An 11,942-nucleotide genomic window follows, 5' to 3' on the forward strand; every position below is an offset into this window, starting at 1 on the left:
GTTTTTAGGTGGATATTAAAAATCGTATTTTCTCAAGTACCGGAGGGGTTTTTCGCGCATTCTGTTGCGCAGTTTGGCAGTGCTATACCGAGCATCAGACAGGTAACGCACCGAAAGCCACCATTTTACTCTTCTTCTACCAAACAGTTTTCCTGCAATGGTCTTAGTACTGGTCCCGTTGCCGAAGCCTTGCACGAGCAAGATACGGTAATCGAGAGTCGAGAATCGAGAATCGATATTGTACTCGGGACAAGAAAAGGTCGCCGTCCATGGACCAACTGATGCAATACTAGAGCTTCAAGCTGCTGAGAATCGCCAATTCTGGATTACAACCAGTGAAGGAACTCCTGAGAAGCGTCCAAATTATAAAGGAACTTTGGAGGCCAGTCAGCCACGGTGATTGTCACACCACGCGTAAAGTAGAATAAATTTGTTAGCCTGGTCTTGTCTTTGACACAAATCACGTAAAACTATAAAGAAGTTGCCACTATGAACTCGGGAAAATGAAAAGTCAATAATACTATGGTTGACGACTGACAGTTTAAAAGAGAGACAACCTTCACCTCAGAATCTTGGGCGCGCCGCCTGTAAGCTCTGAGGGAGAGGGAAGCCCCATTATTTGGCCTATTTCAAAAATAAATGACACTACAAAAATAACCTACAAAAATAATTTGGATATATGACCGACATTTTAAAAGAGAGACTACCTTCACCTCAGAATCTTGGGCGCGCCGCCTGTAAGCTCTGAGGGAGAGGGAAGCCCCATAATTAATTCGGCCTATTTCAAAAACAAATGACACTACAAAAATAACCTTCAAAAATAATTTGGATTATAACCGACATTTTAAAAGAAAGACTACCTTCACCTCAGAATCTTGGGCGCGCCGCCTGTAAGCTCTGAGGGAGAGGGTAGCCGCACAATTTGGCCTATTTCAAAACAAATGACAGTACAAAGATGACCTACAATAATAATTTGGATAATGACCGACATATCAAGAAAGAGACTACCATCACCTCAGAATCTTGGGCGCGCCGCCTGTAAGCTCTGAGGGAGAGGATAGCCCCATAATTTGGCCTATTTCAAATCAAATGACAGTACAAAGATGACCTACAATAATAATTTGGATAATGACCGGCATTTCAAAAAAGAGACTACCATCACCTCAGAATCTTGGGCGCGCCGCCTGTAAGCTCTGAGGGAGAGGGTAGCCCTATAATTTGGCCTATTTCAAAACAAATGACAATACAAAGATAACCTACAATAATAATTTGGATAATGACCGACATTTCAAAAGAGAGACTACCTTCACCTCAGAATCTTGGGCGCGCCGCCTGTAAGCTCTGAGGGAGAGGGTAGCCCCATAATTTGGCCTATTTCAAAACAAATGACAGTACAAAGATGACCTACAATAATAATTTGGATAATGACCGACATATCAAGAAAGAGACTACCTTCACCTCAGAATCTTGGGCGCGCCGCCTGTAAGCTCTGAGGGAGAGGGTAGCCCCATAATTTGGCCTATTTCAAAAACAAATGACACTACAAAAATAACCTACAAAAATAATTTGGATAAATGACCGACATTTTAAAAGAGAGACTACCTTCACCTCAGAATCTTGGGCGCGCCGCCTGTAAGCTCTGAGGGAGAGGGAAGCCCCATAATTAATTCGGCCTATTTCAAAAACAAATGACACTACAAAAATAACCTTCAAAAATAATTTGGATTATAACCGACATTTTAAAAGAAAGACTACCTTCACCTCAGAATCTTGGGCGCGCCGCCTGTAAGCTCTGAGGGAGAGGGTAGCCGCACAATTTGGCCTATTTCAAAACAAATGACAGTACAAAGATGACCTACAATAATAATTTGGATAATGACCGACATATCAAGAAAGAGACTACCATCACCTCAGAATCTTGGGCGCGCCGCCTGTAAGCTCTGAGGGAGAGGGTAGCCCCATAATTTGGCCTATTTCAAAACAAATGACAATACAAAGATAACCTACAATAATAATTTGGATAATGACCGACATTTCAAAAGAGAGACTACCTTCACCTCAGAATCTTGGGCGCGCCGCCTGTAAGCTCTGAGGGAGAGGGTAGCCCCATAATTTGGCCTATTTCAAAACAAATGACAGTACAAAGATGACCTACAATAATAATTTGGATAATGACCGACATATTAAGAAAGAGACTACCATCACCTCAGAATCTTGGGCGCGCCGCCTGTAAGCTCTGAGGGAGAGGGAAGCCCCATAATTTGGCCTATTTCAAAAACAAATGACACTACAAAAATAACCTACAAAAATAATTTGGATAAATGACCGACATTTTAAAAGAGAGACTACCTTCACCTCAGAATCTTGGGCGCGCCGCCTGTAAGCTCTGAGGGAGAGGGTAGCCCCATAATTAATTCGGCCTATTTCAAAAACAAATGACACTACAAAAATAACCTTCAAAAATAATTTGGATTATAACCGACATTTTAAAAGAAAGACTACCTTCACCTCAGAATCTTGGGCGCGCCGCCTGTAAGCTCTGGGGGAGAGGGTAGCCCCACAATTTGGCCTATTTCAAAACAAATGACAGTACAAAGATGACCTACAATAATAATTTTGGATAATGACCGACATATCAAGAAAGAGACTACCATCACCTCAGAATCTTGGGCGCGCCGCCTGTAAGCTCTGAGGGAGAGGGTAGCCCTATAATTTGGCCTATTAAGTAAAAAACAAGTAGCAATAGAAAGATAACCTGTAATAATAATTTTTGGATTATGATTGACATTTCAAGGAGACTAAAATAACTGATATAGAAACCATACTGTATCTGTGACGTTGATTATACAGATCGCCCAAGCGACCACGAATATGTTGAAGTGGAAGAAAATCTGGAGTAATCCAGCGTGTTGGGCTCCTGCCAGCGAATAAGATTTTGGCGGGATTTCGACAGAGCTTGGCGGGCTTTTTGGAGAGTAATTTGTCACTGGAGGCACATCGACACTTACATCGTCTTAAGCCAGAGAAAAAAGACTTGAATCCTTCGCCGTTTGATCAAAAAGGTCGTCCATTGAATCAGATAATCGGTCTTGCTGTTCCTCAAGGAGATGTGAAGTAGAGCTCGAGCTCTTGCTTTCGTTTACACCGGCGACTATAAAATGTGCGTTGTTGACGGCCTTTCTCAAACGTTCAAATAGAGAAGATGTAAAAATTTCTTTGGTCAGGGTCTTTTCCACGCAGAGTTCCTTCCAAACCAGAGAAAGATGTGCCAGCAGAGAGTGTATTCCTACTTGTGGCTCCTCAGTAAAACTTGATACGCCGACTCGCCGTTTTCGCTTCGAAGGTCGCCAATGTTGACACGGCATACTACTCTTGAAAGAAGTTAAATAAGCCATCGGAGCACTATTTTCTTAAAAGAAAGCACTTGAAAAACCATTGAAAGCGTATCAAGCCTATTTGAATCTAAATGCGGCGAGAAAACTGTAGTTATCAATTGCGAAGCCAGCCGCGAAGATCGACTTCCAAATTTTCAATCGACCGTGAAATGAATTTATAATACCCAAATAGTCTGATCAAATTTCGCGTTTCCTTGAGATGTCTGGTTCGTTTAATCAGAAGTACAAAGTTCCTTGACAGGCAATGTGTCCGGCGCTCTCCAAAGGTGCCTGGAGAAGTGCTTAAAACTAATTACGAAAGCAACGCCTGCCTGTTATTGGAAACCAATCTGCGGTGGTTGCTGTGGAGATTAGGCCTCCTCGGGCGCGCATTAAAATCGGGGCTCTGGCCTGTTATGATATCCGCATGGAAATGCACACTTGTGCATAACACCGTTTAAGAGTAAGATAGCAACAAAAATTACTCTCAGTGTGCATCCCTTTAGTTGCACATCTTGTAAATTGTTCCATGAAAATATATTCGTTCTGGCACGAACGTTTCTTTTCTCTTATAACAGCACGTTGTAGATAAAAGTAATTTTTATTTTCCCTGTTGTATCCAAAGAACATTCAGTTTAGCACAAGAAACTGCATTAATTTCGCGATTTTAACGAGACAGTATTTAAGTTCGCAGTGTTTTATTTTCACGATCTCACTGTAGGCAAATTTGAAAAGGAAAAAACTAAATTATACTTGTCGATTAAAGAGTTCTCAGCTTCACTTTGTTTTTCAAAAAAGGCTGAAACTTTTAGTTCTAGCGGAAACTCATAAGGGGTTGAAACGCGTAACTCTAATATGTTTGCTTTATTCGATCTCGTGATTATTCATTTCGAAATTATCATATTTGGAACAAGAAGAAAAGATAACTGACCAACCATTACCAACCATACTTCTTAAACGGCGTGACGTAATTTTACTTCACGTTGCCCCGCCTATTTAAAAAAATGGCCGACAAACGGGGAAAAGCCGAGTAAGCTTTCAAAGTTGAAACCAGGATTCTTACTGAAATACTGAACAGGAAATTGGCTTACAACCCGGACCAAACTCAACATTATGAAAGCCACTGACATCCGCGCGACTTCTTGAAGTTGTCACTTCGAAATACAATACCTCGGTGACCCTCTGCGCATTTAACTTTTACTGCAAATAGGCTTTTAAAATTCTCTTATCAAAAGTCTAGAATAAACAGGAAAACATATTTCCGAATAACGATCATTAGCCGCGTTTCGAAAAGTGTCCAAAAACTGAACCTGACATTGCGTGTAATGTGAGAAGCATTAAGCTTAAATTCAGCTTGGATGCTGTAGTACCACCATCGTGTTTTACGTTAATTTTATGAATAAACAAACTCAAAAAAAACAAACAAACAAAAAACAACAGACAGAGAAGCCATTTTCCTCAAAATATCTTTTTTTCAGGCAAATTTTTGCTGGGCCGGGAGCTTTGGAAAAAATGCCCTGTCCTTGCCAGGAACGTGTTGCTGGGAAATAGTCAATTCAGGGTGTCTTTGGGGGTTCAGAAAGGATGTCACTATGTAGCCACTCCCTGTCAGTCTCTCTGCCGAAAAAAACTGATCAAATGCTCCGTCCCCCGAGCAAGTGTTCTCTATAAAACCTCTCACCAAGAGAATGGATTTCAAGTCAAATCCGTGCCTATTGCTAGCGCTTCACGCCCCGCGGGGTCTATACAGGTACATAATCACACCGCAGTTTATTCATGAGATTCAGAGAATAATAAAGTCTCTTCAATTAATTTTTAAGAAAAAAATCCGGAATAGCGTGAGTGGGAAACTCGGGGCGTAGACTCTGTGGTGCATCACCTACACCACTAGGCCGACAAGAAATGGTTTGATTTAATCCTATATAGCAACAACCCCAACAACCCTAAACTTATACAGAAGCTGACCGTTTCAAGTCAGTGCTTAACCATAATCACTATTTTCAGGGCTTATCTTCTCTTGCCAAGGCTTAACCCTAATCAGTATTGCTTAACCCTGTGCTCGAAACCGAAGCGATTAGTAATACTACGTTGCAATTGTGTAAACTTCTTGAGGTGTCCGAGGGGGATTTAGGCCGATGGGATGTAATGCTAACCCCTGATAGGTTCTAAGAAGTAAAAAATAAAACAAGCCAAGGGGAAATAAGACGCGCGGGATCTGGAGAGGGCACCTCTCTCTCCCCAGCCCCATGCGTTTTTTTATCACTTTTCACTCCCAGTGCCTTGGACCGGGCTAATAGCGACTCGGCGGTTTGTTGATTCGCTCGTCACTTGCTGCTCAGATTTGTTTTGTCTTTGTGTGAACAAAGCGAGGCGGTTCCTCCAGGGTTTTTTAACTTCCTTGCATCAAAACTCGGGGGCACCCAACCGCGATTTCCCCCTAAAATGCATTCTAAGCGGTGCTAATACATAAATTTAGTCAGGAGGGCTAAAAGCGAAGCTCTTGATAATATTTATAGTTTGCTCATACTAAATATAAAATCGTGTAACGACAACGAGACGGGGGCACCCAACCACTGTTTCCTCAAATACATTGAAAACACTTTTTAGGCTATTCATAAAGTACTTTTAGCTCTATAGAAACGCATTCTAAGTGGCGCTATAAAATTTGTATCTCAGTGTTCGGCCATTCTAGGGGGACTTGAGTCTTTTCGAAATTACGAGGAATTCAGAATTATTTTCCCGAAATTTTAGATGCAATTTAACGTATTACGAAGGAGATAATTTTTCAGATTCCTTCTTTCATCACATTTTTGAATCCGAAAATTTTATGATTCCTATTTACTCGCTACGAAAAATAGCCTAACCCCGGGAGTGAAATGTGAAAAATTGAACTTCAGAAAATCGTCGGGGAATTTATTAGCAAGATTAGATGAGCTTCGAAAATTGTACATGAATGGAATGGTCATCTAGAAACTTTTAGCCAAGTGAAAGAAAATTATAGGCAAAATTTGCTTCTCCGAACAGATATTTTACAGAAAACAGTCGTTGGATGCCCTTCACCAGAACTGTGAAAAACAACAATAGGTCTAATTGCAGCACACTTTCTTGTACATTTCCTTGCCGTTGATTTGCATCACTGCAACGTGAAACGTCCAGAAAACTTCCTGGTTTTCACTTTTTATGGAGGAAATATGGTACATGTTCTTGTTTACTTTTTCCACTGCCACTCATTTTGTTTTAGCTCCGCTATAAAATTCGTATCTGTTCGGTGATCCTAGGGCAAATTGGATCTTTTTGAAAATTACAAAGGCTTCAATATTATTTTCCCGATTGATTGACTTAGAAGCAATAGTACCATCCCTCCCATAGCAACTGTTGCATTGTTGCGCGGACGCGGTCTCTAAGCTTGAATATTCACGTCGCGTATAAAATTTGGTAGTTTGCGGTCACATCGAAGCGTAAAGGCCAACAGTGTTTTCTGATGAGCAAGCGATTAATATAATGTGCAGTTGCGATGGGTTTTGTGGACCCAGCGAGCAAGAAGCAGGAGCACACGTTACCTGCAGATTATCCGATGGCAATTTGGAGCGGATTCGTCGATTAGCCTCGCATTTAAAGCGCTTCGCGTGAAGGCGAGTGGAGATGGTCCGTTTGTTTTGTAGCCAGTCTTTAATTCTTTTTTAGTGGATAGCACCTACAATTGCAAAACTCAACAAAAAGCCACTTTAACCGGCCAGGAAAGACAAGGATACGTTCAGTTAAAGGTATCTTAGCTTTGTTTTGTTATATTTTGACTTTTGGACTATTTTAGTTTATGGGAGTTTCGACGACTCATCCTATTTTGTCCATGTGAATATTAATATATTCATTTGACACATACTACGTCTGGGCAGCCTGTGGTTTTAGCGACAGCAAATGGATTTTAGCGACGGCGAATGAGATTTAGCGAATATTGAAACATCTGGACGACCATAGACTCATACGTTGGGAGTAGGCCAATTTGTTCAGTTCACGTTAGCCCGTGAAAGGAATGAAAACTGAACTGAAGATTTGTATTTCCGCAGGAAATACAAATCTAAAATACAAATGCAGAAAGTTGAAAACCATCTCGGAAATTGGCGTGGAATAGTTAGGTATACTTCACTGTCAATGAAGAAAATTGTAGAGCCGACAAAACAAGGGGAAAAGTGGACTAGACTTAAGCTTTAATAAGTTGTACTTTTTATCCGGAGCTATTTATAATTTTTACTAAGCGTTTGTACTAATATGCCTCGTTTCCTTTGTCGTTGCATCGGGTGTGTAGTGGCAAATTTTAGCAATTTCGAAATATTTGAAATAAAAGGCTGACAAAATGACGAATATCTCAGTATGTATATAATAAACACAATACCACATGGAAATCAGAAATCTCAGACTAGTTCGTTTCAGCTGTCGTTTTTTGATACGTCAACAACTTGTGGGTAAATACCGTACGAGCATACTTTCTATAAAGTATTCTATATTTTTTGTTGCTGTTTTCCGTTGTTTTTGACCGACAGAACCATCGTGCGTTCAAGTCAGGCCTAGATAGAAACAACGCGCTCACGCTTTATACCACAGCTGTTTACCGTTAACTGTATACCATTCAGCTTGCTATCTATGCACTATTTTCCTGTCTTTTCTTTAACCATATCATTCAATGAATCAAAGCGCTTCTCTGGGAACCGACATTTAAAGAAAACAAGCAGAGTTAAATGAATTGAAGAAAACCGTGGTTTCTCAAATAATTATCTTTCATTTATTTGCTTATTTAACTTTTTACCCTTGCATTTTTCAGGTACGCACGTGCGTACCGTGCACACGCTGAGTTCGAAAACTTGTGCTCTGAAGTATAAAAAAACTTGACTCTTAAAAAAAAGGACATTTCTAAAACTCCGACACCCTTCGCAACAATCGAGACATAAAAAATTCAAGCGAAAACGAGATTTTTTTCAGACTCATCAAAAAAGCTGCCGAGAAGGCCAAAGTATTATAAAGCCCAAGTTTTTCGAGGTACAATTTGCCACCCCCTCACAAGGTACACGTTTGAGAGGCTTTTGAGGCCGGCATTGACGATCACCGATACACCGAACGAGGATAGTATGCTTTTAATCGAGGAGAAGACGGAAGTTGGCGACTTCAGTTCTAATTGCCAACGAGCACTAAATTTTACGCAAAATGACTTGTCCGCAACTTCGGACAAAAACACGAACTTCAATATCTAAAAAAAATGGGCTGCGTGAAGTCGGGATTTCAAATCCTTGTGCAGTAGAACAGTTTAGTTCACTATTTTCAAAAGACAAATTAAAGCAAGGGGCACACATACACCAAACGTATGATCCGCCTTCCCCGCGCATTCGTGGGAGAGCTGCCGTGCGGCTCCCAGCCAACAGCCCCCACATGTGTTGTGTGGAACTGGCACTTAAAGGACTCGCCTCTGGAGGAAAGGTTGTGGCTGTGCGCATGTGTGAGGTAATGGCTAGGCCGTGGGTTGGTGTATGTGCCCCCCTTCTCTTTGATTTACTGGTAATTCGTGATCTACCTTCCCTGCGCATGTCGTGGTGGAACTGCTTTACGGTTTCCCGGCAACAGCTCCCACATGTGTTGTGTGGAGCTGGAGTGGAGGAGAAGCTGGAGCTGCTTGATTGACTGCTTTGCACTCACCTCGGCAACAGCAAGTGGTAACGTTGCGAGTATGCGCGAGCCGCTGGACGGAAGTTTGTGGTGGTATTGGATCGCAGCGAATGCAGCAAAGAAAAATGGCGCCTCTTTTAAAAATTACCATCGTCTTAGTCATCTGTTCTAACTTTTGTGGAGTGCAGATAAGACAAAGTCTTCTTTGTAATATGCGAGATTGGTCTCAAGGCTAATAAGTCGCAGATCATTCACAATTTTGCGCGGTTTGTGGTCCATGAGTGATTATTTTTTCGTATTTTGGCTTGCGCGCGGACACGTCGATTGGGTTCTGTCTAACAGCTGCAAAACTCCTCTATTCAACACTGGATAACTGGGAAAAAATCTCTTCATGTAAGTTGTGACCGAGTACAAAACGTCCGACGCTTACGATTTGAATAAAACGCTGTGAAAAAAATTATAAAGGCTAGTCTGTTTATATAGTCATATAAACTGCAGTTCTTGCGACAATCCCCTTGTAACAATACGATTTCACGTCAGTTATGGTTCAGGAACGCCCTGTTTTTCAGAGATGTGCAACCTTAGTGCAGTGATTCTGCTAGTGATTACTTTTCAGAGATACCCCATCCTAACCACCAGTGGCCAAAGCAGGTGCAGTGCCCTAATTCTGCGACTGATAAAATTTCAAAGATATCCCACCCAGGGCTATGAAATTGTATGTTTCCTTTTTTGACTAGATGATATAAAACTGAAGACCCAAACTCTAGAAATGACATCTCTATTAAATCTATGTGATGCCTTAACTTATTCAGGGGTGTAGCCAGGATTTTGTAATATGGAGGCTCTTGACTCCAAGATGCCCCTTATACTTCTAAAATAAAGAACTGGATGAGCCAAAACAGGAGTGTGGTACAAGATGTTTCATATTACAGATGTGTTTTATTGAGGTAACCCTAACCATGAAAAATCCTTCCCTTTACTCCCCACACTTCTACATACTAGAAAATTGGAAATATGCACACAACAGTGAAAACAGATCATAGTCATATCTAAAACTGCATTTTCTCTCTGAGACATTGAAGTGAATTTTCTGCTTCTGATACTTCCATGCTTGCACTCATTTTTGCTTTTCATAAATTTTTTTGTTGGTATTTTCTACTGCACATGTGTTAATTATTTAAGATATAACTAATAAGGCCTAGCTCCCTTGACTAGCCCACATCTGGACTACGATTAAAAAATTTAAAATGAGAGAAAATTAGCTCCAACTTTTCCTTTTCATTCAATTTCAACATGAGAAGAACTTAAGGATCTTAAAGCCTGATATTTATAATGTCTGAGTTTATGGTAGCTTCAAGTGAACCAATGTATGACTCATTACAATTAAAGCTTGTCTGTGTGTCTTCTGGGGCACCAAGGCTATTTGATGCAGTTCAGGATGGAGTGACAGACCCTTCACATTCTGCAGACAGCATAGGGTAAAATAAAAAACAGATAGTCGCCATTTTGTACCAGCTCTGCTATGGCTTGAGTGAAAAGTGCGACTGGTTTAAATAAGACGATGCAGTCGTCCTCAATGACTGTCACCTGAATCAACAAGGTTTAGTGCTGAGCATCTCATAGGGAGCTCCTGCAACAGGAAAAAGGCAAATGAAGTTTTTCATAACTTGTCATCTTGTGACACCAAGAGCATCAATGAGCTTGTTTCAGGGGCAATTTTACATAAATCGCAACTTGTGCAGCCTATGATATATGACTATATACGCTACTACAGTGTATACACAGCCAAACCGACATTGGCAAGCCAAGTGCTCCTAAATTCATGTGCACAAAAACTGAATATATGAGACCCAGTGTATCAAAAGATCTATTTCTATCGGAGAGTGAAAAGTTACCCCTACAGCATTTAGTTGTTGCCCACAACTAGCGATACCCCTTTAGATATTAAGGATTTCTAAAGTGTCATGGATACGAATTTATATTCAAGAAGGAAAGAAATCTTTTGGATAGAAAAGGAATAATAACATTTATGATTTTTGTAAGCGTACAAATAAATTGTATGTGATGAAGCTAATTCTTATGTGGATGCCAATGTAAGGAATCAAATACAGGGATTTCATGTCCAGTGTTGTCTGTACTTCAAACAGGAATGACAGTCCAGCAAGTGCAAAGGTGAACAAGGGCAAGAATTGTTTTGCGCCTGAACTTGTGCTAGTGTCAAAGTGGAAGTAATATTGTAATGGTCATATGAAAATGCATTAAATCACACTTATTAAATCACTTTTATAGTAGGGCAGGGAAAAGAATGCACATATGTGTATTTTCATAATTTTTATATTGATTTCAGTTATGTTTCAAGACATTATGTAAACATTTTAAGCATAACATTACAATTCTTTAAGGCGCCAATTTTGTATGTATAAACAAATCATCATTGAATAATTATCAGAATAAAATCATCTTCCAAATGGTGAGGGTTCTTGCAGGGAATCTGAGAGCTTACAGTGCATGATTATTAAAACGCAAATTCATCAGTGTTCCCCCCTTTGGATGCAAAATCAAACATTCAAGAATGAAAGAGTGTTCCGAAACAATGCTCTTACATATAAGTTTTGTTGGGATATACTTTTACATGTTAACGAAAAATCTAAAAACAAGGTTGAAAAGGACAAGAAAAATTTGTCCATCTTTATCGAAGTTTTCGCAAATAATATTTCACAATCCACCGCCTCGATCTCTTAATCTCTGAGAATAAGTTATCGCCATAGAGCACCAATGTAAACCAGAAAAGCAAATTTTCGAAAATGGAAGGAAACATCCGACTACGGCCTTACTTGTAAGAGTAGGAAATTTGCTTGTTGATTTCATGCCGCTAAATAGTATCAAAATACTCGAACTTCCCCCCTTTTAAGGTGA

General features: G+C 40.3%; 1 protein-coding gene across 1 annotated transcript in view; it reads right to left on the reverse strand.

Annotated features, from left to right (window-relative positions):
• Positions 1-8,993, reverse strand: part of LOC140949641 (52 kDa repressor of the inhibitor of the protein kinase-like) — an 11,072-nt gene extending 2,079 nt beyond the window's left edge. The window contains exon 1 of the mRNA XM_073398794.1: positions 8,935-8,993. Coding sequence (XP_073254895.1) covers positions 8,935-8,993 — 59 coding nt within the window. The remainder of the gene's footprint in view (positions 1-8,934) is intronic.
• Between the last annotated feature and the right edge of the window lie 2,949 nt (positions 8,994-11,942).

The sequence above is a fragment of the Porites lutea genome, chromosome 10 (assembly GCF_958299795.1).
Source record: "Porites lutea chromosome 10, jaPorLute2.1, whole genome shotgun sequence".
NCBI lineage: Eukaryota > Metazoa > Cnidaria > Anthozoa > Scleractinia > Poritidae > Porites > Porites lutea.